This window comes from Halichoerus grypus, chromosome 9 (genome assembly GCF_964656455.1).
Source record: "Halichoerus grypus chromosome 9, mHalGry1.hap1.1, whole genome shotgun sequence".
Classification (NCBI taxonomy): Eukaryota; Metazoa; Chordata; class Mammalia; order Carnivora; family Phocidae; genus Halichoerus; species Halichoerus grypus.
Window position 1 is genome coordinate 81,720,064 of NC_135720.1, and position 26,812 is coordinate 81,746,875.

Here is a 26,812-nt window from a genome sequence, read left to right on the forward strand (position 1 = left end):
GCCCACAAAGGGAGAAACTGAGGCCTCCCGCCAACACCCAGCACCAGCTTGATAGCCATGTGAATGAGCTACCTTACAGAGGAACCCCAGCCCTGGTAAAGCCTGCAGGTGACTGCAAGTCTGACATCTTGACTGTAGCCTTGCAATATCCCAAATCAGAACAGCCCAACTCTGCAGTTCCCATATTCCTGACCCACAGAAATTGTGAGAAGCAATAGAAGTTTATTACTGTTCTATGCCAAAGCTTTGGGATGATCGGTCACGCAATAGACGACTAGCATACCTGACTTTCAGTTGGTTTTCACCTTAATAAACCTGCGGTTCTAAAACTAAATTCTGACTCATTTTTGCAAATAAGTTTTGTCCACAGAAAGCTTGGAGATCTTCCAGTCATAGCAGCTACCTGAAAGCTAGCAAGATGGATAAGAACACAAAGGAAATGTAACAAAGCACCAATAAAATGGTCAGCAAAAAATATTTAGGGAGGGCACCTGGGTGGCTCAGTCCTTAAGCGTCTGCCTTGGGCTCAGGTTATGATCCCAGGATCCTGGGATCGAGCCCCGCATTGGGCTCCCTGCTCCGCGGGAAGCCTGCTTCTCCCTCTCCCACTCCCCTTGCTTGTGTCCCCTCTCTCACTCTGTGTCTCTCTCTGTCAAATAAATAAATAAAATAAAATATATATATATTTAGGGAGATAAGTACTGATGTCCACAATTTACTTGGAGATACATTTAAAAAATAAGATGAATTAATGGATGGAGAAACAGATAGATGGATAGACATGTGACAGAGCAAATATGGTAAAATGTTAATGGAGATTCTGAGTGGTGGGTATAGAAGTGTTCACTGAGAAACTCCTTCAAGTTTTTGTATATTTGCAAATTTCTTAATAAAAAGTTAGAAAAAACAATCAGTAGCATCACATTCAAATAACTTCCAGTGTCGATTTCTGCTTTTCTTCAATAAACATTTATTGAGCACCTTCTAGCTCCAGGTTGTTCTAAGTCCTTGGGAAAAAACATGAACCAAAGATGTGTGCCCTAGTAGGGCTGGGAGTCTAGCCTTGGAACCTGCATTCTTATATTCATTTTCTCAAATGATACCTCGGCTCTCAGATTCTTTTAAATAGATATTTTAATGCTAAAAGCAGGACACTATCTATGCCAGCATATCATATACTGGCATATGGCAAAGATTCATAAATACTTTGTGTTTAAAATATGATATTTGATAGGATTGGTTTTCATGGTTTGGATATAGTTTGATCATTTTTAGCCTCCAGAACAGAGAGTAGATTGAAGATTTACAGCCAATTAAAGACGCAGAGGCCCAAAACTAAAGAGGCCCATTAATCACAAGAACGCCAAGGAGTTAAGGGAGATGTAACACAAAATGTGTCCAAAAACATTGTCTCCATGCCCTACTCCATCCTCCTTCAGGGAGCTGGCACTGCCTCACGAGGAGAGAGCTATCTTTCTGCTCCGTTCAGCTACCCTGAGTAATTTGCTTTCTCGACTGCCCCATTAGAAACCTTGCCTCCCCCTCCTGCATATGTAAGATTTACATAATTCAAGATGCTCAAAGCCTCAGTGTTAATCCCAGGGCTGGAAAGTCAGAGGTGACAAGTGAACTTGGTGTATCTGTAGACCAGGGGTGACTCTAGAAGCCACGGGGCATCACTATATGCCTTGGGGTGTCCCCGCAGACTCCGCACGGTAGTACAGCTCCTGAGCCGTAGTAGATACCTTAGCCTTCCATTGTTAACAGTAGAAGGGCAGAATGAGGAGACTGAAGAAAACACCGTGGATTGTAAGCAATCTCTATGAAAGTTTCTCTCTGTACCAGACCTAGGATGGGTTGTAACCTGCTCCCCACAATGGAGAGGACCCCAGAAGTAAAAGCTCCTGAATCTCTGCTGATCAATTGCCTTCTGCCTTCTTGGGGTCACAATTACTGAAAGAGTTCCCAGGATTGGTAATAAAGAGGTTCCCTCATCAAAGATTTCCAGATCTCTTATACAGAACCAGTTATTTACCCACAGGGATTTGGGATTCCTGTACGTTGAGCCGAGAGCAGATGGCTGGAGAAGGGGACAATTCCCACAGATGACACTATCTAGCAGAAGGCCAAGAGTCAGGGAGTGTGAAACATCACCGGGCTTTGATCAGCAAAGTATCGACCAGCATCTGAGTTGGGCATGCTCAGGGCATAAGATTCTCATTATGCAAAGTTTATTCTGTGTATTCATGTGTATACATAAATGCAAATTTTCTGAGGAAATGTTTGCTCTTTGCCCAGGGTATCGAAGGAAGGTATGCTCAAAAAGGTCCTTGCGGGGAGGGTGGGGGTAACTGGCTCAGTCAGTGGAGCATGTGACTCTCGATCTCAGGGTTGTGAGTTCGAGCCTCGCATTGGGCAGAGTTTACTTTAAAATAAAAATAAATAAAAATTTTAAAAAGATCCTTCGTAGGCAAGGAACTAATCTGGGTTGACTAAAACCATTTTGCCTTCTCTAAAAGATCAGTTGTCAAGGAAACTGAGACAACACAACAGCATTTATCCTACTCTATTTCATTAATAATGCTAGTTACTAAGAGTAGTGGAGATTTCAAAAACTTTTAAAATACAGTTGAGGAATTTAAGATGAGAGTTTCTATTAAAAAAATTTTTTTAAATATTAATTAGGCATAAAATAAACTTTAAAAACATTTCTAACTTTAAAAGCCACTCCCGCATTTTAAGTTGGACTTATTTACAGAGAGAATGAAAGAAATTCCTCCTAGCATATTTTGTACAAAAAATAATCTTTGTATTAAGCATCAATTGTTTTTTTATTTACTTCTTATTAAAAGCTGCTTGTAGTGTATCAAAAGTAGAAACAATAGGCTAATCAGATATTAAAAACACATTTGTTTCAATACAGTAAAACATTCATATTTTAGAGCAGAAATTCATGAGAACCTTAAAAAACAATTTAAAATATTACATTTACAAACACCAGAATACCAGTGCACACTCCAAAAGCTGGGTCTATTTTAACTGAAAACTCATAACAATACAGAACTTTATTTTTGCCAAGCATGATCACATTTTCCCAGATACTTTATGACTAAGCCTTTAAATTTCTGTTTTACTAGAAAAGGGATATAGTCCTAAATATAATCTCTAGTAAAGCTCTCAATAGGTAAGTGCTATATCTACAATAATAGAAATGGCATTAATATTAAAGACAAATACAGGATGCTGGAGTTCGTATTTCACATAGGTAAGACTTAAAAGAATCATAGCAGCCAAATTCCAGCTTAATGATAGTTTAGACGAGTATAGTTTATAATAAACTGACATTACTGGAACAAGCCCAGGTGCCCTCGTCCCGCCTGATGCCCTCTCTGCTCAGCCTTTCTACACTTCCAGCCCGTGCACCTGCAGGCTTCTCTGATGAAACCAGGCAGTTGTATTTTAAACTGTGGTTCCTGGGGGTGCCTGGGTGTCTCAGTCGGGTAAGCGTCTGCCTTGGCTCAGGTCATAATCTCAGGGTCCTGGGATGGAGCCCCACGCCTGGCTCCCTGCTCAGCAGGGAGTGTGCCTCTCCCTCTGCTCCTCCCCACCCTTGTGCTCTCTCGCTCTCTCTCAAATAAATTAATTATTTTTAAAAAATAAAAAAATAAACTGGTTCATGGACTTAAATCCCACCCCTTTCTGCTGTAGGACAATTGTATTACACAGGATTTATTTTAATCTTCTCATTGGAATATTCCTTCAACAGCATATGGCCAACATCTAATGTTTAAGCGTACATGAACGCAGTGCAACGTTTTATTATCACTGAGATTGGGTTCTCCTCCTTTCCACCTGCTTTGCCTCTTTTTCCCTACTTCCTATTTAACAGTAGAAAAGCAGTTATATTTCTTAGTAAGAAAGGCACAAACATAATAGGTAAGAAACAATAGCTATTGGATATAAGTAATTTTTATAAACTACTGTTTGGGAGCACTGTATTCTCTAGGAACGACCCACCCCCACCCCCTGGAAAAAGGAATGTGGTTTCTGAATATGTTTCATAAATAACCTTCAATAAGTAATGGAGGAAATGGGGAACCCTGGCTCATCAGGTAATGCTGATCCTACATTAAGTATGTAAAGTGTCAGGGCTAAAGTTGTTCAAAAGAAAACCACAGGCCCAAGGTGGACTAGTTTGCTCCCAGAAAAGGAAACCAAGACTTAATTGCAGTTTCAACCTCTCCAGGAGTTTACTTTTAGGCCAATCAATCTGGAACTTTCTGATAAGCACCAGTGAGGTAATCTGTCACATGGGCCCTCTCCATCCCCACCCCACCGCCAAAGGAAGATGAGGTAATCTGCAGGATAAGACCCCATGCCCTTCCCCCTAAGGGAAGGTGACCTTGCCTGGAACAATCCTTTCTTTTCTTTTGCTAATAACTTCCTTGCCCCACCCTCCTCCCTACAAAAATCTTCCACATTGTACAACTAAAGCTCCCCTCTACTTGCTAGATGGGATCCTGCCCAACTGCTTAATAAAGCCAATTAGATCTTCAAATTTACTAGGCTGAGTTTTGTTTTTTTAACAAAGTCATCAGTCATCTATTCTCAGAAAAGTATACCAAATGGCATCTCTTGCTGGATGCCGTGGTCACTGTTCTCTATTGTATATTCAAAGTGTGAAGCTCCAAAACAAAACACAGTAATAAAAGTACAAACTTCCAAATCAAAGCTATGACAAGTAGGATCAGTTCACAAACAGCATGTAATCATCAGGTTTTATGACTTTCTCAACAAAATAATAACCCCTTTCCACTTCTATAGCAAATTTTACAGCTCCTTCACATCTTACTTCACCTCCGGGGTATCCCCTGTGAAACAGAGGCAGTTTCTTTATCCCCTTTTCCAGGGCTGGGACAAGGGTGAGGTGGGTGAGGCCCTGGCCTCAGGTGCAAAACTCAAGGAGGAGACAAAAAAATTCAGTAATCAAGATAAATAATATTTTAATATTTAAAATAGAAGTAATGCAAAAAATTAAATTATGAACCAAAAAAAAAAAAAAAGTTTAAACAAAGACACGATCAGTATCACCAATGCCTCAGCTTTCAGTATGGCTCAGCGGGGCACTCCACTCTTCCGAGACGGAGAAACTGAAGGACAGAGTGTTCATTACACCCTCTAAACTCTAAGGTTCTTTAAGGCAGATGCAGGTGTCTGTGGCAATAGTCCAGGCCAGTTTCCCTCAGTGAAGTTCCCTATTTTACAAGAGGAAAATCTCTGCTATGACTTTGAAGAGGCTGATAACCAATCTCCCTGAAGTAACGGTATTCTTAATCTAAAGGTGGAATTGAACTCAAGCCAAACTCACAAGGAATGCAAACTGATATAAAGGCCAACAAAATGTTAAATTGTTTCACTGATCAATGCAATGCAATGCAATTTCTGAAACCAAATTTTTTAAATGGATACTTACTGATGGAAGAATAAGTGTCTTGAAAGAGCCTAAAAGCAAAACAGGGAAGAAAATAGAGTCATAATTTGAATATGATGATATAATACACAATTCCGAAGACTCTCCTAATACTCTTTCAGATGTAGAAGGAATCATAAGCTTACAGAATCACAAACTTATTTGGTCAAAACAAAACAATTTTATTAAAGCCCAGAACACCTGAGAGATTACTACACAACCTCATGCCAAAGAATTAAGGAAAGCTGAGCCAGACTTGAAAAGCCATCAGTGGGTGAATCCCCCCAAAAAAACCAGTTTAAGTTCTGCTGCTCTTTTCCATTATCATTTTTGTTGTCACTGTTGCTGCTTTAAGGTTCTACACATTGGAGGGACACTTCAATCTGTGTTGAGAAAGAAGCTGAGGTTTATTTCTTATGTTCTCAGACCCTCATGATAAAGGAAGAAAAGGAAGGCTTAGTCACATCAGGGGTGAGCTGGGACTAACTGATTCACTGCTATTCGAGTCATGCAGACTTCTTTTCATGTACAGTTTCTAAACATAGGACTGCTAACTTAACTCATGCCAATTTCTCATCCAATCTAATCACTTCAAGGGAAAAAATATTTCAAGTTAAAAATAAAAATAAAAAAAATAAAATAAAATAAAAATAAAAGTACTTATCCAAAGTTCCCATTTAAGTGACATGAATTCAGAGGTGAGGAGGGACCCTCACAGTTCCTTCATTTAAGAAATACTTGCGAATATTTAAGAAGTATTTACCACAATGAGCAAGGCAGACATGGTCCTGGTCCTCCTGGAAGCCACATGTGTCTATCCTATAGGAACAGACTGACACCAGAGCAGAGCACAATACAGAGCAGGGGGTAAGCAAGTGGCCTCTGGAATTAGACTCCACCAGTTCTACACTCAATCAACCATGTACTAGCCCCATCCTTGAAAAAGTTACTTGATTATCTGGGTTCGATTTTTTCATCCATAAAATGAGCATGTTAATAATAGTACCAATCTCATAAGGTGGTCGTGAAGAATAAGTATGTTGATACCTAGAAAGTGTACGTACAGAGCAGTGTCTGGCACGTAGGAAACACTTGATAAATGTAAATCATTGTAGCGCCAGAAAACTTGGAAGAGATACCCGCTGGGGATGTCAGCATGCCTCTACAGCAGGGTCTTCCAATTTTTATAATGGAGCACTCAGTCAATCAGTACACATCACCAATGTCACATTAGATTATAAAGTCATATACATGCACTTTTCTCAACCAAAATATTAAATATTAGAAAACCTTGGGGCTCCTGGGTGGCTCAGTCGTTGAGCGTCTGCCTTCGGCTCAGGTCGTGATCCCAGGGTCCTGGGATCGAGCCCCGCATCGGGCTCCCTGCTCAGCGGGGAGCCTGCTTCTCCCTCTCCCACTCCCCCTGCTAGTGTTCCCTCTCTCGCTCTCTCTCTGTCAAATAAATAAATAAAATCTTAAAAAAAAAAACTTAATTTCTTAGTTTTGCTCAAGAAAATAATAGAAATAAAAGCTAGTACGTTTTCTGCCTACACCCTTACAAATGGTCTTGCACAATACCCAATGTGTGCACACCCACCTGAAGACCACTGCCCCAGTGGGCCTCAGTGAAATACAAATATGTTTTCAGCAGCAGATAAGCAATTCATCAAAATCTCTTATCACCTAGCACAGATCAGTTTATCCAATAACTGTCACCATAGGAAGCAAAGAGGAGGACTCTTAAATAATAGGACATTGGACAAAAAGTGTCTTGAAAAGGTGAAGAAAGAGAAACACCTGAACAAAAACAGTGCAACATGGAAGGGCTGCAATAAGAATAGGGCAGAGCCCACCTCACAGGGATCAGGAGAAGGCTCCTAGAGAAAACGATGCCAGAAGTCTAGGATTATAGAATAAGGAAAAATTAGCCAGATGAAAAAGTAAGGGAAGAGTTTCTAGGCAGAGCAGCAGGAAATGCAAAAGAGTGGAGCTCAGCATGAGTCTACAGAAGCAAAGAGCTGGCAGGAAGAGGACTGTAGAGATGAGGCTGGACCAGATCCTGAAAGGTCTTTTACACAGAGTGAGTCCTGGCCAGGATCATCCCAGGTTATGCTGCTATCCCAGCATCCTGATGTAGCATTTGTCCTGAATCTTTTTGGTTTAGTAAAATATTGATATGAGATGGGTTTAATTTGCACAAGATTTAACTTTGAAATCTTGTAATCATGCTTTGGTAATATCTTAACTTGTGGGAAGAAACTGCTCCTCATTAAGTTCTTCTTTTTAATGGGGTAGGCATATTCTATACTGAACTGAAGTGAAATTTGAGAAGCCCTATGATATTGCAGCAACAAAACTTGGTGAAACCTTCAAAAGAACCATAAATACAGACAATTTACTTGACAAGTTCTGTGTTGTAAAAATATTTGTTGAAGGGAGTCATAGTACTCTCCAGGCAAAAAGACAAACCCTGTAAAATATCTGGACTGAAACATTTAAATAGCTCAGTATGGGGGAGTAGATGAAAGAATTGAAAATATCCTCCATAGAGCAGCTCTATGATCTTAACACGTACCTCAACATATGTGAAGAGAGTGTGTTCTCAATTAAAAATATACCAACAATGAATATATGGAATTTGAAAAAACAATACCATTTACATTAGCATCCTCCCCCCAAAAAAAATACTTAGGTATAAATCTAATGAAATGTGTACAAGATCTATATGAAGAAACTACAAAACTCTGATAAATGAAATCAAGGAAGGATTAAATAAATGAAGAGATATTCAATGTTCATGGATAGAAAGACTCAATATTGTCAAGACATCAGTTCTTCCCAACTTGATCAATGTAATCCTAATAAAAATCCCAGAAAGTTATTTTATGAACATCAACAAACTGATTCTAAAGTTTATATGGAGAGGCAAAAGACCCAGAATAACCATCACAATACTGAAGGAGAACAAAGCTGGAAGACCGGTACTACCAACTCCAAGACTTACTGCAAAGCTACAGTAATCAAGGCAATGTGGTACTGGCAAAAGAATAGACAAATTGATCAATGGAACAGAAGAGAGAGCCCAGAAATGGACCCTTACTAATATAGTCGAATGATCTTTGGCAAATGAGCAAAAGCAATGCAATGGAACAAAGATAGTCTCTTCAACAAATAATGCTGGAACAATGGACATCCACATGCAAAAAAGTGAATCTAGACACAGACCTCACCCCCTTCAGAAACACTGACTCAAAATGGATCATAGACTTAAATATAAAATGCAAAACTATAAAACTCCTAGAATATAACACAGGAGAAAACCTAGATGACCTTGGTCTTTTTAAGATACAATCCATTAAAGAAATAATTCAGGGGCACCTAGGTGGCTCAGTCAGTTAAGCATCTCCTTCAGCTCAGGTCGCAATCACCAGGACCTGGGATTAAGTCCCATGTCAGGCTCCCTGCTCAGTGGAGGGGAGGGTGTGGGTGTCCTGCTTCTTCCTCCCCCCCACCACTCATGCTCTCTCTCTCTCAAATAAATAAATAAAATCTTTTAAAAAAAGGATTCATAGCTGGACTTCGTCAAAATTAAAAACTTCTGCTATGCAAAAAACAATGTCAAGAGAATGAGAAGAAAAGCCACAAATTGGGAAAAAATATTTGCAAAAGACACATCTGATAGAGGACTATAGTCCAAAATCTACAAAGAACTCTTAAAACTCAATAACAAGAAAATAACTGACTAAAAAATGGGCCAAAGTCACTAACAAACAACTCGGCAAAGAAGATACACAGACGGCAAATAAGCATAATAAAAGATGCTCCACATCATAAGGAAATGCAGATTAAACAATAAGATACCAGGACACTGGTATCAGCCGCTGACATCAAATGCTGGCCAGGATGTGGAGCAATAAGAACTCCCACACACTGCTGGTGTGCGATGCAAAACGGTACAGCCACTTGGGAAGACAGTTTAGCAATTTCTTAAAAAACTAAACATGATAACAATAAAAAATTTAAAAAAAAAAAAACTAAACATGACCTTGCCATACAATCCAGCAATTACACTTCTTGGTACTTACTCAAAAGAGCTGAAAATTTATGACCACACAAAAATCTGCACGCAGATATTTACAGCAGCTTTATTCATAATTGCCAAAGCTTGGAAGCAACCAAGTTTCCTTCAGTCAGTGAATGAATAAATAAACTGTGATACATCTAGACAATGGAATATTATTCAGCTCTAATGAGAAGAAATGAGCTATCAAGCCATGAAAAGACATACAGAGGAACCTTAAATGTACATTGTGAAGTGAAAGAAGCCAGTCTGAAAAGGCTACATACTGCATGATTCCAAATAAATGACATTCTGGAAAAAAAAGCGAAACTATGGATACGATAAAAATATCAGGTTGCTGCGAGGTGGCATGGAGAGATGAATGGGCAGAGAACAGAGGGTTTTCAGGGTAGTGAAAATACTCTGTACGGTATTATAATAATGGTTATATGTCGTTATACATTTGCCAAAACCCATGGAATATACAACGCCAAGAGTGAACCCTAGTGAAAACGATGGACCTTGGTTGATCATGATGTGTTCATTCTTGCTAAAAAGAAAAAAGGTACCATTCTGGTTAGTGATGTTGGTAACAGGGGAGGCTGGGCATGTATGAGGACAGGGATAATATGGGCAATTTGCAAAAAAAAAAAAAAAAGCCTTTATTTGAATGTTCAAATCGTCTGATCATTCCATTATATATGTTTATAATATATTTATATACATAATATATATGATATAACATACATATTTATATATTGTTATATATAAATAATATAAATAAAAGATTATGCTGCTCTATAATTAAACAGATGACTAAATGAGGGAGAAGAAAAAGTTCTTCTTTACCATAGAATTCCAACTAGTAAATATAGAAGGAATCATGGAATTAGGAAATTTCACAACTATCATGGTAATAACTGATTCAAGCAATAATCATTAATCTTGTGTGTACAAACTGGGTGAGTGAGACTCGTGAGAAATAATGAACTATTGTTGTTTTAAACCACTAGGTTTGGGGGTGGTTCACCCACAGAAACGGATGACTAGAACACTCTTGAAATAAACAGATTAACTAGCAAACCTCTAAAGGTGCACAGTGCCGCACAATAACCTCTAGCCACAGCGGCTGTTGAAATGAGCAACTAAAATGTGCTACAAATGCAAAATACACCCCATATTTCTAAGACTTAAAAAAGCAAAAAGAATGTGAACTATCTCAGCAATAATTTTATAGTGAGTACATGTTGAACTGGTAATATTTACGAATTATTGGATTAAATAAAGTATATTATTAAAATTAATTTTATCCGGATTTTCCTTACCTTTTTTGAAAGATTTTATTTTTAAGTAATCTCTACACCCAACATGGGGCTTAAACCCACAACCCCAAGATCAAGAGTCACATGATCCACTGACTGAGCCAGCCAGGCACCCCCATTTTTTTTTTCCAAAGATTTTATTTATTTATGCCAGACAGAGAGAGAGAGAGAGAGAGCACTCAAGCAAGCGTGGGGCGGGGGTGGGGGGAGGTTTGCACAGGGAGAGGGACAAGCCGACTCCATGCTGAGCACAGAGCCCATCGTGTGGCTCAATCTCGGGACCCTGAGATCATGCTGACCTGAGCCAAAACCAAGAATCAATGCTTAACCAACTGAGTCACCCAGGTGCCCCTATTTTTTACTTTTTTATTTTGGTTACTAGAAAATGTCCTATTACATATGTGGACATTATGTGGTAGAACCATATTTCCATTGGATAATGTTAGTCTAGAGGATGGAAGACTCACATTTCTGCTTAGAAGCAATAAAACAATCAACTAGATCTGATTGCCTACAATTTTTAAATTTGGTGAATAAAATAATAATAGATACTATTTATAGTGTTATAAAAGCATTACATATATTAACTGATCTAATCTGTATCACAATCCTATTAAGTATTATTTTCCTTATTTTACAAATGAGAACCCTGAGTCACAGAGACATTAAGTGACCTGCCCAAGGTCACACACAGAAAAGAAGTAACAGAGCCAAGATTCTAACCCAGGCAGCCCGGCTCTTGGGTCTGAGCTGTAAACTGCCACTCCACGCTGCCTCTCAGCACAAGAACAGCAGCTGTACCTTTGCACGTTTCCCCTACATACCCTTGCTTATTGCATAAGTTCCCCAGCCTAGAGAGCCTCTTTGTGCATGTTATCACCACTCCGTCACAGAGGTTCACAGCCTCTATTATCTCAGGACTCCTCTCCTCAGCTCTATGCTAGTCATCAGAGAACCTAGGGATTCTTCTTTATCCATATTTCTCCCAACTTTCAGAGTTCTGCTATAAGCACTGCAATAGCAGAACTAATTTTAAAACAATTCGCCTTATACAAAAACCTCTGAAAAGGATATAAAACTCGAAAATTTCCCAATTCTCTTATCACTTCTTCATACTACAGTTTTGATACATTTAAAGTTAATTTCAAGATCTGAAAAATCCTTAAAAATAACCATATTATGTCTATAGCTGGGACGCCAGGGAAGCCAGGGGTTTTGTGGGGAGTGCTCCTGTGATCAGCACCTGGAGTAGGGAAGGGAAAGGAAGGAGACAGGCCTGGGGGGGGTGGGAGGGGGCGGGCAGAGCTGCAAAGCAGGCTCCAGACGTGTCCATAAGAGACGCTCGAAGCAGCCCAGACGCTCGAAGCAGCCAAGATCTTTGAGAACTGCTCTGAACCAGGGGGACGGACGGGGCTGGACCTTCACCCAAGGAGGGGTGCCCCTCGGGCAAGGCAGTTCTCTTTAGCAGATGCAATCCCCAAAGGGAGCTGGCTGTGAGAGTGGTCTGCGAAGCACTCCCAGGAGCTGGAGGGAACCTGTCCTTCTTCTCTGAAGGGCTCTACCTGGGTGGTACAGCACAGCATCCACCACAATATCCCACACTAGGAGAAAATGGACAAAATTAAACCGCAGAAAGGGGAGCCCCACCAAACCAGTACCCTCAATTACGGAGAGGTATTTATCTTTCATTACTTTAGGATAAATCATGGGGTTGACCATTTTGTCAGCCCAGTGACTTGGAGGAAACAATGTGCTTCCTTTCCATCATGGCCTGACACATAGTCTACCTCCCATCACTGGCAAATTTACAAAGACTGTGTGTGTGTGTGTGTGTGTGTGTGTGTGTGTGTGTGTGGTCTGTGTGGTCTGTGTGGTCTGTGTGGTGTGTGTGTGTGTTGGGGCAGGGGGGCTGGGGCGGGGGTATTTATTTTTATCTAAGAGACACTAAACAGGAGAAAGTTGAAAAAAAAAAAAACAGCTGTGAATCTACAATCCAAATAAATGCAGTAGGTTAATTAATCGGAGGGCAAGCATTTCAGCAACTCAAGACCAGCTACCCAGATCTGAACTGCAGGAAATCCCATTTCATAGAACTTTTTTTTTTTAATGTAGCTCTTTTGGGTCAAACCTTCGAGGGGTTTTCTCGTTAGAGAAAAATTGGAAGAGGAGGTTGACCGCATGCCTGGCTCTCACTACTCTCACACATGACGGTGTCTGTTCACAGACCCAGGAAAAACAGAGCCAGAAACAGAAGCTGTTCCCAAAAGCGGGAGCGCCGGGGCAGAGATGCCCCACCCACCCATAATTCTTGCTAGATTCAGGGAGTGGCTTGAAGGATGTGTAGAGAAATCCAATTTAAAGCCCACTCACTGGTCTCATGTGTCGTTATTAAAAGGTCAACTTTACGTACTTGACATTTTTTTCAACTTGTGTTTTCTCCAAATTTACAAACGCAGCTTGGAATGTCTTAGGCACTTACTCAGCCTTATGTGAAAGTCCTAACATTCTAGCAATAATTTACACAGCCAAAACCTAAAACTGGGAGCAGAGTGGTGGGAATGTAGATGAGGAATAGTAATCTCTTTCTGTGCTGTTGCTATGCTGAAGATTAAACAGACAGCATTTGCAAACCGTTGTGACCATTTCTGCTCCCTCTGAGCAAGGGTCCACTCAGACACGGGAAACAGGCACCACCTCTGGAAACACTCACTAACTGGCACTTCTTTAAATCACGGACTAAAGATTCACTCTGGGACGAAAAGTCCTTCTCAACATTACTGTAGATAAGTCTGTAAAACTCAAGTCATTTTTGTGTGTAACCACAGAAAGTCAATCTTAGAACCCTTTCAGATGCTTTCTCCTTCCCAACGCTGCCGAAGCCACTCAAAAGAAACCTTGTTTTAGGGCTTCACACTTGGCACAAGCCGGAGAGCTGGCCGTTTGATTTACAAATAGAGTCAAGCTATTTTTAAGTTGCGTAATAAGCATACACAAAAACTAACCTTCCCTTAGCTTTTTAAACACTCTATAATGCCGTATGCTACCTCCTCTAACATCTGTGCTCACAAAATAGCTCTGTGGAGAACTGCTGAGGGAAGGAGTGATGTGTGACTAGAAATCCAACAGATCCAGAAATATTCTCTATGGGAACAAAAAAAACAGCTTTTCCACTATATGCATATAAATATATATATGTATATGCATGTATGTATATAAATATATATGCAAATATATATACACACAATTATATATTTATATCCCTGACTTAGTATTTACTGCTTAAGTATTTTTGGTAGCTCTCTGCTATTCAGTAATATAAACTTAAGTATATCACTTTCTTAGCTGAAAACTTGGACTTCCTTACCAAGTTATTAAATATTCTCTCATTATTCAGCATGTTCTTTGATCACAGAGAGACAAAGTGAGAATCTGTGGAAGACAAAACCTTAAAATATGTTTCTGCTTCACAGTTTAATGTCACTTTAAAGCTAAGTAACTCTCCAGTGCATTCAATCTATACAAAAAGACAAGCATTTTGAGTAAAACAAAGCAAAAATATCTCCTTTGGTCCCTTACACACTCCTTTAATTGTTTTTCTCTCCTGCCTCTCCTTATTTACAAACATCTCAATAAACAGGAGTTTCATAAATAACGTTTTGTTCCATTCAGACCACTGAGCATCAACAGGTCAAAAAAAATATACTAAAAGTAAAATAAATACAATGGTAGAGTATAAACTAAATGTTAGGTTCAATACATATGAAAAACCAAGAGTCAAACAAGGCCCTGGGCTACTGAATGTCCAAGCATTCATAATGGCAGGGCTGGCAATTTACGGCCCACGGGCCAAAGAGAGCCCACACCTACTTTCCTACAGTTCGTGAACTAAAAATGGTTTTGCATTTTTATACAGCCGGGAAAAGAAAAAGAATAAATATTTCATGACACATGAAATATTATATGAATTCCAAATTCAGGGTCCATAAAGTTCCATGAGCACACTCATTTACTATGCACAACAAAACCATAAGGCAGCAGACCTACCATGTTTACCATCTGGCCTTCTATAGGAAAAGTTTACTGTCCCCTATGGTATGGTGCTCTTTTTAGAAAGATCTCCTCCTTTCTCAAGGGATAAGGAATAAGGTTGAAGGCCTGCTTGAGTCACAGTCAAACTGCCATTAACAGAGACCTCGCCTGATGCCACAGCTGGTGCTCACAAGGGCGGCATCAATAATAACATGGGGGCGCCTGGGTGGCTCAGTCATTAAGCATCTGCCTTCGGCTCAGGTCATGATCCCAGGGTCCTGGGATCGAGTCCCACATCGGGCTCCCTGCTCCGCGGGAAGCCTGCTTCTCCCTCTCCTACTCCCCCTGCTTGTGTTTCTGCTCTCACTATGTCTCTTTCTGTCAAATAAATAAATAAAATCTTTAAAAAATAATAATAATAATAACATGGGATGCTAGGAGATGCTAGGTACGACACAGCTGACATTCTCCAGTGCTTACCATGTGCTAGGCATAATGATAAGTGTTCTAAAGCAGTGCACTAAAAAAAAAGAAAAGAAATGGGTAAAGTTAATTTTTTTTTTTAAAGATTTTATTTATTTATTTGACAGAGAGATACACAGCGAGAGAGGGAACACAAGCAGGGGGAGTGGGAGAGGGAGAAGCAGGCTTCCCGCTGAGCAGGGAACCCGATGCGGGGCTCGATCCCAGGACCCTGAGATCATGACCTGAGCCGAAGGCAGACGCTTAACAACTGAGCCACCCAGGCGCCCCTAAAATTAATTTTAATAACATATTTTATTGAACCCAATATACCCAAAATATTACCCTTGAAGATGTAATCAATATTAAAAATTTATCAGCTTAAAAAAGATTCAGTTTTGTTGCATTTTTTGGTATTAAGTATTCAAAATCCATTGTGTATTTTTTACTTGCAGCCCATCTCAATGTGTACAAGCCTCATATCAAGCACTCAAAACCCCCAGGTGGCTCATCGCTACCATATTACACAGCACAGCTCTGAAGTACTGTCTCATTTAATACTCACAACAATGCCCTAAGATAGGTACTATTATTATTGCCATCATACAAAGGAAGAAACTGAGATTAGATGAAATGAAGTGACTTGCCCAAGGCCACTTAGGTAGTAAGAGGTAGTGCTAAGGGTTCGATTCCAATGTGGTTCTAGAGCCCCCAGTCTGACTCACTGTGCCTCCCAAAATGTACAGAACAGGACAGACCTGGCTATTACTTCCAAAATATTAGTCCAAACAAAATCTCATGTTCCCTCCCTGTCCCTCCTCTGTAGCTTAGTGTACTTTCATGGTAGTATTTGAACACCCCCACTCTTCTACCTTTTCTCTCTCATCCATGTTGTGATTACCTCAAGCCCCATGTAGCCCTGTAGAAGTCCATCCCTCTTCAACCCAACAGCCTCCTTTACAGCATTCATACCACACTCCCCATTTCCATGCCCATGGCAGACACAGCTAATTCATCTACTCTCTATTCCGGTGAACCCAGACTTCCTCGACACCATCAACGTGGCACTCCAAGCAGCCTCTACCATCAACTTGAGATGGCACATGAAATGAAACCTACTTTGCATCCCCGTGAGGAGCCAAACATTTATGCCACCCAATACTGTGCCATATACAATTTGATGCCTAATAAATATTTGGAATTCTCAAAATAGTCATGCCCTGTCTCAACTATATTTCTGAGATTTAACAAGATTTCAGCGAAATTTAAATTTATAATACTAAATCATTTCTGCCAGCTACATTTTCATAAATGTAAATTCCCAACATTGCCCTGCCAAAAGGAAGCTACCAAGTACTCCTAAGAGAATGTAACTCCGTTTATTTCTAAGCTCTTTACCATTCTGGTTTTTAGATTAATTCATGAGTCATTTCTTCAAAACTAAAGACCCAAGGACCTGCCCACTACTCCCCACCCAACTCCTGCCACCAAATTTTCTTTGGCCAATTTCACCCTCACCCTTGCGAGGGAAGAAAGTCAAGTCATGGAATTTTCCTAAGAGAAATGAAGAATAGAACAGACAGAGCAAGACCAGAACCCACTATAATTTCCTTCTCCTCAAGTTTTGTCATTTCACCATTGGTCTGATGATCACCTTAGCCCAGACCAAGGATAATAAATTACAATCCCATGGCAATAATAAAATAACTACCCGATCCCTTCAAGCTTCAAGTGAAGCATACTACCACCATAAATACCCCTTTCTCTTCTCTATTCTCTTGTGTTCCTTCCCTTGATACCAATACAAGTATCCGCCCTTGCATTCCAACATCCCACAATCCAGCAGGGACCCATTTGGACACCACCAGGGAGTATCTCCAATTCTGTATTTCTCTCTCCAATGAGCCACTGCTTGTAATGTATATCCCCACTCCCTATGAAGAGATATCAGATGTGTATAATTTAGAGGCAGGTAAATAACTATTGCGAAGTTTTCCTAAAACCGTATTCCAATTTTATTCTCCATCTCAAGTTCATACCTCAAAATATTTCTTTCTTTTTTTTTTTTTTAAGATTTTATTTATTTGACAGAGAGAGACACAGTGAGAGAGGGAACACAAGCAGGGGGAGTGGGAGAGGGAGAAGCAGGCTTCCCGAGGAGCAGGGAGCCCGACGCAGGGCTCGATCCCAGGACCCTGGGATCATGACCCGAGCCGAAGGCAGACGCTCAACAACTGAGCCACCCGGGTGCCCCAAAATATTTTTCTTTATTCATTCTCTTCAATTTCTTTCTTGCGTCAAAACAAAAAGTACAAGGTTTTTGTTTTTGTTTTTTTTAAGGATTAATCCACTTACCTGTGTTCCTAATCCTGATCCCACTACTTCCTATCCATGAATTATCCACCCCTCCCTTTTGCATCAACCACTTTTACCTCTCTACTAAGCATTTTAAGAGAACATCTACCTCTCTCCTTTCAACTGTCAAACTTCAGTAAAGAGTAGTCTACACTCTTATATTTTCTCATTACCCATTTATTACTTAAAACTTGGCTTTTTTTTTTTTTAAGATTTTATTCATTTATTTGACAGAGAGAGAGAGAGAGCAGGAACACAAGCAGGGGGAGTGGGAGAGGGAGAAGCAGGCTTCCTGCTGAGCAGGGAGCCCGATATGGGACTCGATCCCAGGACCCTGGGATCAGGACCTGAGCCGAAGGCAGACGCGTAATGACTGAGCCACCCAGGCCCTTAAAACTTGGCTTTTGCTCCCAACATTCAACTTAAAACCATTCACTCAAGGATCACCAATGTCCTTTTCTCTGTCTTCATCTTCTCTTCTCTGACCCTCTGGGACACTCAGTTCTATCAAAACTTTCCTTCTTGTAACTTTCTTCCCTTGGCTTCTGAAACATCTCACCGTCTTCAATCTATCCCTGTCTCTGGCTGCTCATCGTTCGTCCATTTCATTGATTTCTTTTCCTTTTTCCAAGCTTCTGTCATCAGTCTTGTTCCATAAGCTTTGTCTCTCTTGCACATCTCATGCATTTCCACCGACTTCAAGTATTGTCTGCCTCTATGAAAACAATGCCTTAAACTCTCTCCTTAGCTACAATTTCAAAACTGCCTGCTGTACATCACCACCTGGATGTCTCCCCAAACTTACATCTCAAGCAGAATGTAGCATCTTTTCAGAAAACAGACACACAAACCTCTATCCCCCCATGGCTGCCACTCCCAGCCGTCAGCTCTTTCCTCCGGCACCCCCTTCCCTCCCCTAGTATGTAAAATAACTGTTCCCACTAAATGCCAAATATGTCAGCAGGAGCGGAACATGTATGAATGGACATTTGTATAGCTCTGCATGTAAAAGGTAACAGCACCGGGCACAGGGTCACACACAAGAAGCGCTATTTACAAACCACACTGAATTTTTTATACAAACAAGAAATAAAAACTCTTCAGCCTTCTGCACTTTAAATATTATATGTTATCCTTCTGGAACCTCTGAACCTTTTCTAATCCTTCCTTCCTCTTATTCCCCACCCGCCCCCATTCATCCACAATCACATACAACAAATAATCAAGAAATAATAAATTAATGGGGGGAAATGTCATTGGGCAAACAACTAGTTTCAGCATTCTAAAGCCCTCTTAGCAACATAAAGGATCAAACAGTAACCCACCCCGAATTCTTACAGGATCTGATTTCTATTTCCACCACAACCCCTCAGTGAGTCACTGGCCCAGTGACTCATTCCTTGTTAGAAAAGGAGCAGCACATGTTTAACTTGGAGTTTAAAGAATCGGTATGTTCACTTTCAGCTTCACTCAATCACCGATTCATAATCAAACCCCAAAATATGATTCTCCATCACTTAAAATGAACACCCATGCTTAGGGTTGGGGGCTGCTTGAAAGCAAATACAGAAGTCTGGGAGGGGACTTCTCTCAGCTACCATGAATCATCATAGACTTGCCAAGGCATGACTCTCACTCTCAGGCTTTCCAGCACTTTGTCAGGAGCCATTTGTGAGATACTAAAGAGTAGTCGTCCTCATTTTAATGTGGCTAAGAATCACTCGTGATGACTGCTTGAAATAAAATTTAGATTCCTAGACCTTACCCATGTTTTGAAGGGGTGGCCACAAGTCTGCCTTTTTTTTAAGATTTTACTTTTAGGTAATCTCTACACCCAATGTGGGGCTTGAACCCATAACCCTAAGATCAAGAGTCGCGTGCTCCCCAACTGGAGCCAGCCAGGCACCCTGAGTCTATGCTTTTAATAAGCACAACTCACACAGTGAGAAACCCAGCAACAGGATTTAGTGTTAGAAAGAACTATGAGGCTCCTAGCCCCGCCCCCGCCCCATGCAGAACCATTAGTCCATAAAGAGCAACTCCACCTTGAGCTGAAATAAGAAACTTGCACAAATATGCAGGTAAGCATTTTAAAACTCCTTAGTTAGCCTTATTTTCTTCCATATCAGAAAAATCAACATTTGCAAATATATCCTAGGTCTTACACACAGTTCTCCATATGTTAGGAAAGTTTCCTAGAGTATAATGGAAATAGCACTGGACTGCAAATTTGGGGACGTATGAGGTTTTCAGCTCGGCTACCAATAAGTGATTTCATCTTGGGCAAATCATTAAACACCAGGCCTCAGTCTCCTCGGCCATAAATTAGGTGACTGAATTGGCTTATCTCTGAGGTCCCGTCCAGATCCAAAATTCTATAAAGCTCCAAGTAAATTGGGCAGAGAGCTAGCACTGCACTGTGATTCTTCAGATCCAGATCAGATTTCATTAGACCCAGGACTAAATCACTGCAAGCAAACGTGACAGTAATTTTAGAGGAAGATGACTGATACAACATTGCATCAATATCCCAAAGTAAGGCTAACAAAATATATGTCATGCTCTTCCAGCCAGTCTCAACCTTCAAATTCAGAACCAACAGAACCAACTTCAAATGCAGGCTTCACAATTTAGGTTGTTAACTCTGGGGAAAAAAAATTTTTTTTTTCTCTCTTAGCCTCAGTTTCTTCATCTCTAAAATGAAGATAATAGTGCTTTCCTCACAAGGTTATTGAAGTATTGTGCATTAAGTCCCTGGCACTATAAGGAAACTCAATATTTAATATGTCAAATCCCTTCCCAGCCCCTCCTAGTGATATGCCTTTTATAGAGTTCCCAGTTCAAGATCACCCCAGCCGATGATTAATAATTGCCTCTGTCATGATTGTTACTATTCTTTTCTAATAACAGCTACCATTTTCTTGAAAAATTCCTATGTGTTAAGTGCTTTAAACATGTTACCTCACTTAATTCACACAATAGCCATGTAATCGCATAAGGCAGGAACCACTATTCTCCAGATAATAAAACTGAAGCCTGGTGAGATCATGACTGCCCACAGCCACACAACCACTAATGGAAGGACAATCAGGTAGGCTGGCTTCAGAGCCCAACCACATCATGACTACACTGTGGTCCTTTATCTTCCGGCCTATATATATATACACACATATATATCACGCACAATAGCAAAGACATGTGAATGAAGAGTCCACACCCTTTAAAAATAATTCTCATGTAACTACAAGTTCAGACTGAGTTCTACTGGCAAAGCTGCCTGTGGAAACCTGCCCTGGGAGATCTGCCCACACACTACACTAATTAATCTACTCTCATAAAAACCATGGGACTGATTTTGATCTACAAGCCATGAAATGTACATTCAGGAGCTTTGTTTCCACCAGAAAGCCATCCAAACTGAATTGGATGTTTTTTTAAGTTCGTCAGCTAATAGCTCAAACTTAAGAAACCTTGATTTCCCACGCTTTACCGGATCAAGATGGAAAATAAAATATCCCCTCATCAATGTGAGAAAGACAGTAAAGGACAAAGAAGAATTTTTAACTCTTAAAAAATAGAAAAGTAAACACCCCATTAACTCCCAAGATTTTAGAGCAAAAAGAAAAAGCAATTATTAAAGGATATAGACACACTCACTCATAGAGTACATCTCATGCCAACGCCTCAGTGGGAAGATGGAAGCAGGCCTGGCACGATCAATAAATAAACAATGCATCCCAACCATCAGGCACTCACCACAAGATGCCCCGCAGAGCACCCACAGCTTCAGCTGACATTTTGTTCAGGTTTTTTTCTTAAATCAGGTTTATGTGAACCAGCAACAATGAATTCATGAATGAGGGGAAAGGGTGCATTCATTATTATTTGAGGCAAATCTCACTCGAGAAACACTGAAAGTTTACACATGAACATTTCAAATTGTAGAAAGAGGAGGGGAATAAGGTAGAAATAATGATTTCAAGGACGTCAAAAATAATTCAACCATTCCATATGTCTTCACAGAGAAGATAGTTCTTATTTATGACCCCTGAATTCAAACATTCTTAAACTTTTTTTCTTGATCTGGCATGGAACTCCAGGCAACATCTCACTAATGGAAAAGATAAAAACCAAGAAGGGAAGAAATAAGGAGACAGACTCACTCTCCACCCAACATGCAGTTTGATTTGATTTCAAATCTGACTTGATTTCAAAAGTGACTCCATCTTCTCTCCTCTGGTAATTACTACCTGCTGAACTTTTACCATGTTTTGTTAATTATGTCCCCTTAACTATTTTATACAACAGAAGACTATGAACCTAGCTCTATTCACTATAAAGGGGATGAGGGTGCTGGTGATGGTGGTGGTGGTGGTGATGAGGGTGGTGATGATGGTGGTGGTGGGGTTGGTGGTGATGGTGGTGATGAGGGTGGTGATGATGGTGGTGGTGGGGTTGGTGGTGATAATGGCAAGTGCACTTCAGTGTCTCAATCTCACCACTGAAGAGGCATTAATATACCTTTAGAGAATGTCACAAAGTTTAGTAGAAACACTTTTTCTAAAGGGCTACTGTTCACCCAAAAAACCATGTAATTGATCCCCAATAAATGGAAAATTCATATATTTAAAAATGAATAAATTAACTATAATGTAATTTATCAATGCTGCTGGCCTCAAGGATGGAAATGTAAATAAAATCTTCCCTCTATCTGTCAAACAAATAAATGAACTCTTCCTTGAGGACAAGCCATACTTTTCTGGCTTTTTTATTTTTTTAATTTATTTATATTTTTTCCATTTTTTAATTTTAATTCCAGTGTAGTTAACATACAGTGTTATACTAGTTTCAGGTGTACAATATAGTGACTCAGCATTTCCCTCTGTTACTCAGTCCTCATCAAGATAAGTGTACTCTTATTTAATCGCCTTCACCGATTTCACCCATCCCTTTTTTAAAGTATATTCTGCAATTTGAATCCTTTAGCTGTTACCATTTCTGACACAATTAAGCTACCAACGCATTCTGGTTATGGTAAAACATTGCTCTACCCCGGGACTTTCTAAAAAGACCCGGACTGTTAGAAACAGCCACTCAGAAATAATACCCCTCTTTACCCAGCCCTGCTGGAAGATGAATCTTTATTAGAACCAACCTTTTCTTGGAGGCCCTCATAAAAAAGTAATGAAAGAATCAGACCTAAAATGTATTTATTTGCTTGTGTTTATGTGGCAAGGGAGAAAAAAATGAATCCTACGAGGATCTCTGGATTTAGAAGATCCATCGATTTAAAATGCTCATTTGTCTACATATTGCTGCAACTGGAGAAGTCAGGTTAAAAAAAAAAAAAAAAAGTCTTGGTCCTTAAGTCCTAACATTACAGGAAGCATCTGCTTTGAGAACAATGACTCACGGCCTCTGATAACAGAGTAACCTTCTCCTTTGAAAGAGAGAGAGTGCTCCCAGAAATGGCATTTTCAATGAAACTGTAGGTCAACAGAGTCAGAAAACAGCCACTAAAAAATGCATTTTCTCTCTCTTTTTCAAAGATTCATTCTGCTCTCAGGATAGTGTTGTCTGACCCAGTCTTGAGCACTTTAGCCTTCCCAGAGACATATGACCAACTCTCTTCCCAAAAGAAAAATCTAAGAAAAAAGTTTTAAAATGAGCCACAGTCCCCCCTTCCCCCATCTGCAGTGTTGGTACTATTTGCAGAAAAAAGAAAAGAGACTGATAAAGGAGATTGCAGAAAAGATAATGCAGTAGAAATTCTAAAATAAGAGTATACAAACATCTGAGGAAAGCCCAAATATTTATCAAAATCATCCATGTTATTCTGGACCTCTGCATTGCGGTAAAACTGCCACTCTAGTAGAGCCAAAATGATAATTCTTAGTGGATAAATAATGAATGTGGAACTACATTAAGTATTGTCTGCTCTGACTTAGTATTTCAATATTTTCTTTAGCCATTATCATAAGACCAGGATTCATTCATTTTCAGAAATAATAGTTCAATAATGAAAGCAGAAATCTACCCTCATATAAAAGGAAATAACGCATCCTGCATCTTCTTCTTCAGTATTACTACTGATAAATATTAACAGCTGGTGTTAAATTCCTCATAGGTGCTGGATACTAACTTTCACTTTATACCTGCTCTGGAAAGTAAGTTTCATTATCCCCATTTTACAGGTGAGGAAATTGAGGCTCAGTACAGTTAGGTAACTGCACAAGACCATACAACAATTGTGCTAAGACAATCTCAGATCTTAAGCACTAATCTACATTTCCTCTCCAGCGAAACAAGGCCTCCCACTTTCCTGACATAACTCCTATGAAAGACAAAGTGGCTTGGCTCCGATACACATCACCTCTTCCTGACTTCTATCCCAAACTTACCCTCCTAGTCAGTCAACCTCCAGTGGAGAAAAAAAAAAAACACAGATATAGATAAACTTTGATTTTACCTTCTTTCATGATGGTGTTAATTTCTCTATGTTGGTAGAGGATCAACATTTATAAAACGAACTATTGTGGAATCCCGTCCACCCTTCATTATGTGCCCTTAAATTAATTTTTTAAGATAACTCTTAACATTATAGGCATTTATGCCTCAATCTCTGCCCTCTGATGAAACATCTAAACATGCTTCTAGTTAACGGTGTTTATAGTTAGGTGGTAAGATTATGGGTGATCTTGGTTTATTTCCTTTACTTCCAGGATGTAAGCACCAAATATATACTACTCTTTCAATTAGAAAAAAAATACAATAAATGTTCATTTTAATGGGAAAAAAAAGCTTAAGTATTTACCCCCAAAATTATTTTTCCCTTCGTAATAAAAAGAAGACATTCATCGACCCAATTTAATCCTAAACCAGATTTGAATCCAAATTTAAGAGATGTGGGTTCTTTTACAAATGACTCCCACATTTATCATTTTTTCCTGTACCTTAAAAATTAAGAAATATTCCATAAAACTGAACTTTAACACTGTGTTGCTCTTTTCTTTTCCACAGGCATACTTAATAAAATCCTTAGTACTCAATAAATATAAACATGGTTACATATGGTTTACATAAACTATATATAAATATATATCAGACTATTGACCTTGCCCATTTCCCTCTCTGGGCAGTCACTGGCCTACATTTCCCAGCCTCCTTTGCAGCTAAATGTGACCATCAGAAGAGGAACAGAAGTGATATGAGCCCCTTCTAGGCCCATCCCATAAAAACCTCCCACGTGAGAAATTCCATGCTCTTCCCCTGCAGACTTGGAAGACACATGTTGATGATGAGGGAGCCACAAAGTGGAAGGAACCTGGGTCTGTGAATCTCAGCTTGGGGGAGCATCCGGGAACACCATTTTGGACTCTTCATGAGCAAAAATTAAAAGTGTACTACCTAGAACACTGCAACTCTGGGGTTTCTCTGTTACCCTACCTAACATGTGGCTTTATTAACAGACTGCAGTTATTACTACAGAAGGGTAAGACTTCATGCTGTTTATCTTACCTTTTTCAAAGACTCCTTCTGCTTCCAGGACAGAGACAGTGAGGTTGGCTGCCATCTTGACCAACTCGGCCTTCACAGTGACCTGGGAAGGGCTGTGTTCTAGAAGCTCTACCCCAATAGTCACATTTCCTCCAGGCCTGACGATCCCTGGGGCTGTCACCAGAAACCTAGGCCTGAAGAGTTCCCAAGAAGAGGAAAAACACAGTTTCTTATCTTTACATCTCCATTCTTTTCCGATCCTCAAATTTCATAGATCGACTCTCCATACTATGCCAATTGCAATTGTTCCAATTACTCCAATATTGCCCCACTGTTCCATTTAGCAACTGCACTGAAATGCTATTGAGAAAGGAATTCTCATAAATCAATCTCAATGCAATAATTCCTGCACCACTAGAGGAGAGCGTGTGTTATTATTTCCATTTTATAAACCACAAACAGCACAGGATGAGCCTCAGTGTAAATGGCTTACACTGGGGCATGCAGAAGTTATTGGCAACGTACAAGCCTCTCAACTTCTCCTTTACAGACAACCTCATGCCAGCGTGATTTTTTTCTTGGCTTAAACACACACACACACACACACACACACACACGCACTTTGCGGTTTTTATTCAAACCTTCATCCATGGGCATCTGCCCCAGAAAACATCATCTAACAAATACCACTGACTGAAATACACCATCGGAAATTAAACGACCAGTGGTAAAATGTCCAGGTGTAGCAATGCATAAAAGTCCGCAAAAACAGCACTTTCTCTGCCCAAGCCAAGGGTAAAGGCTCAACTGCAAAAACCCGTAGGAGAGGGGCACTTCCCATTCAGGTGGGTGTCTCATTAGTTATCCTCCTACAGTGTCTGCACCCGAACCAATTCACCTCAGTCACACCTTGCCAATGCCGAAGCTGAGAGACCTAGTTTAGAAAAAAATACATCACACGCCTTTGAGAAAAGAAGGCACGCTGTTTGGGAGGGGGGAAAATGTTGAGGAAAAGGCAGAGGCAACATGTACTAAAACTAAAACGTGTCTCTAGAAAGTCGTTATGGTCAGAAAGACGCTTCAACAACTTCCACGGGTGGAGAAGGTGACTGTCCCACGGAGAACCCAGCTGCAGCGACAGACGGTCTACCCTGCAGGCCGGTGCCGGGCTCGCGAGTGCGGCCGCGGGGCCGGTTCCCACCCGCGGCCGCACAGCCGCCGCCCCCTCCGCCCGCCCGGCCCCCGGCCCCGCGCCCGCGCCCGCGCCCGCGCCCGCGCTCCTACCGGGGGGCCGCGGCCAGCACGGCGGTCCACACGCACACGAGGTGGGCGGCGGTCAGGAGCCCCCAGCCCCGCATCTCGGCCGCGTCTGCCTGGGCCACCGTCAGCTCCTGGGGAAATTCGCGGGCGCCGCGGGGTGTGGCTTTCCACCTCCTCCCCGCTTTTTTTTCCCCTGCCTCTGGAGTTTAGCAATCTGAAATGGGCGCGCCTAAAAGCGGAGTGAGAAGTCTAAATTGAGACAGGACTTGGTGGCTCCACCCCTCCCACCGGCATCACAATGGCGCTTCTCGCTGCTCCGGCCAGCGTCGAAAATCCTGGTGGGGCGCGGGGTCAGAA

At 40.6% G+C, this 26,812-nt stretch overlaps 1 protein-coding gene across 2 annotated transcripts in view; it reads right to left on the reverse strand.

Annotated features, from left to right (window-relative positions):
• CD109 (CD109 molecule) overlaps window positions 1–26,801 on the reverse strand; it is a 134,083-nt gene extending 107,282 nt beyond the window's left edge. For both annotated transcript variants that reach the window (XM_078055088.1, XM_078055087.1), the window contains exons 1-3: window positions 26,480–26,801; window positions 25,217–25,389; window positions 5,474–5,502 (exon numbers count right to left, since the gene is read on the reverse strand). In XM_078055088.1, coding sequence (XP_077911214.1) covers window positions 5,474–5,502; window positions 25,217–25,389; window positions 26,480–26,553 — 276 coding nt within the window. In that variant the 5' untranslated portion in view covers window positions 26,554–26,801. The remainder of the gene's footprint in view (window positions 1–5,473; window positions 5,503–25,216; window positions 25,390–26,479) is intronic.
• Window positions 26,802–26,812: the final 11 nt, after the last annotated feature.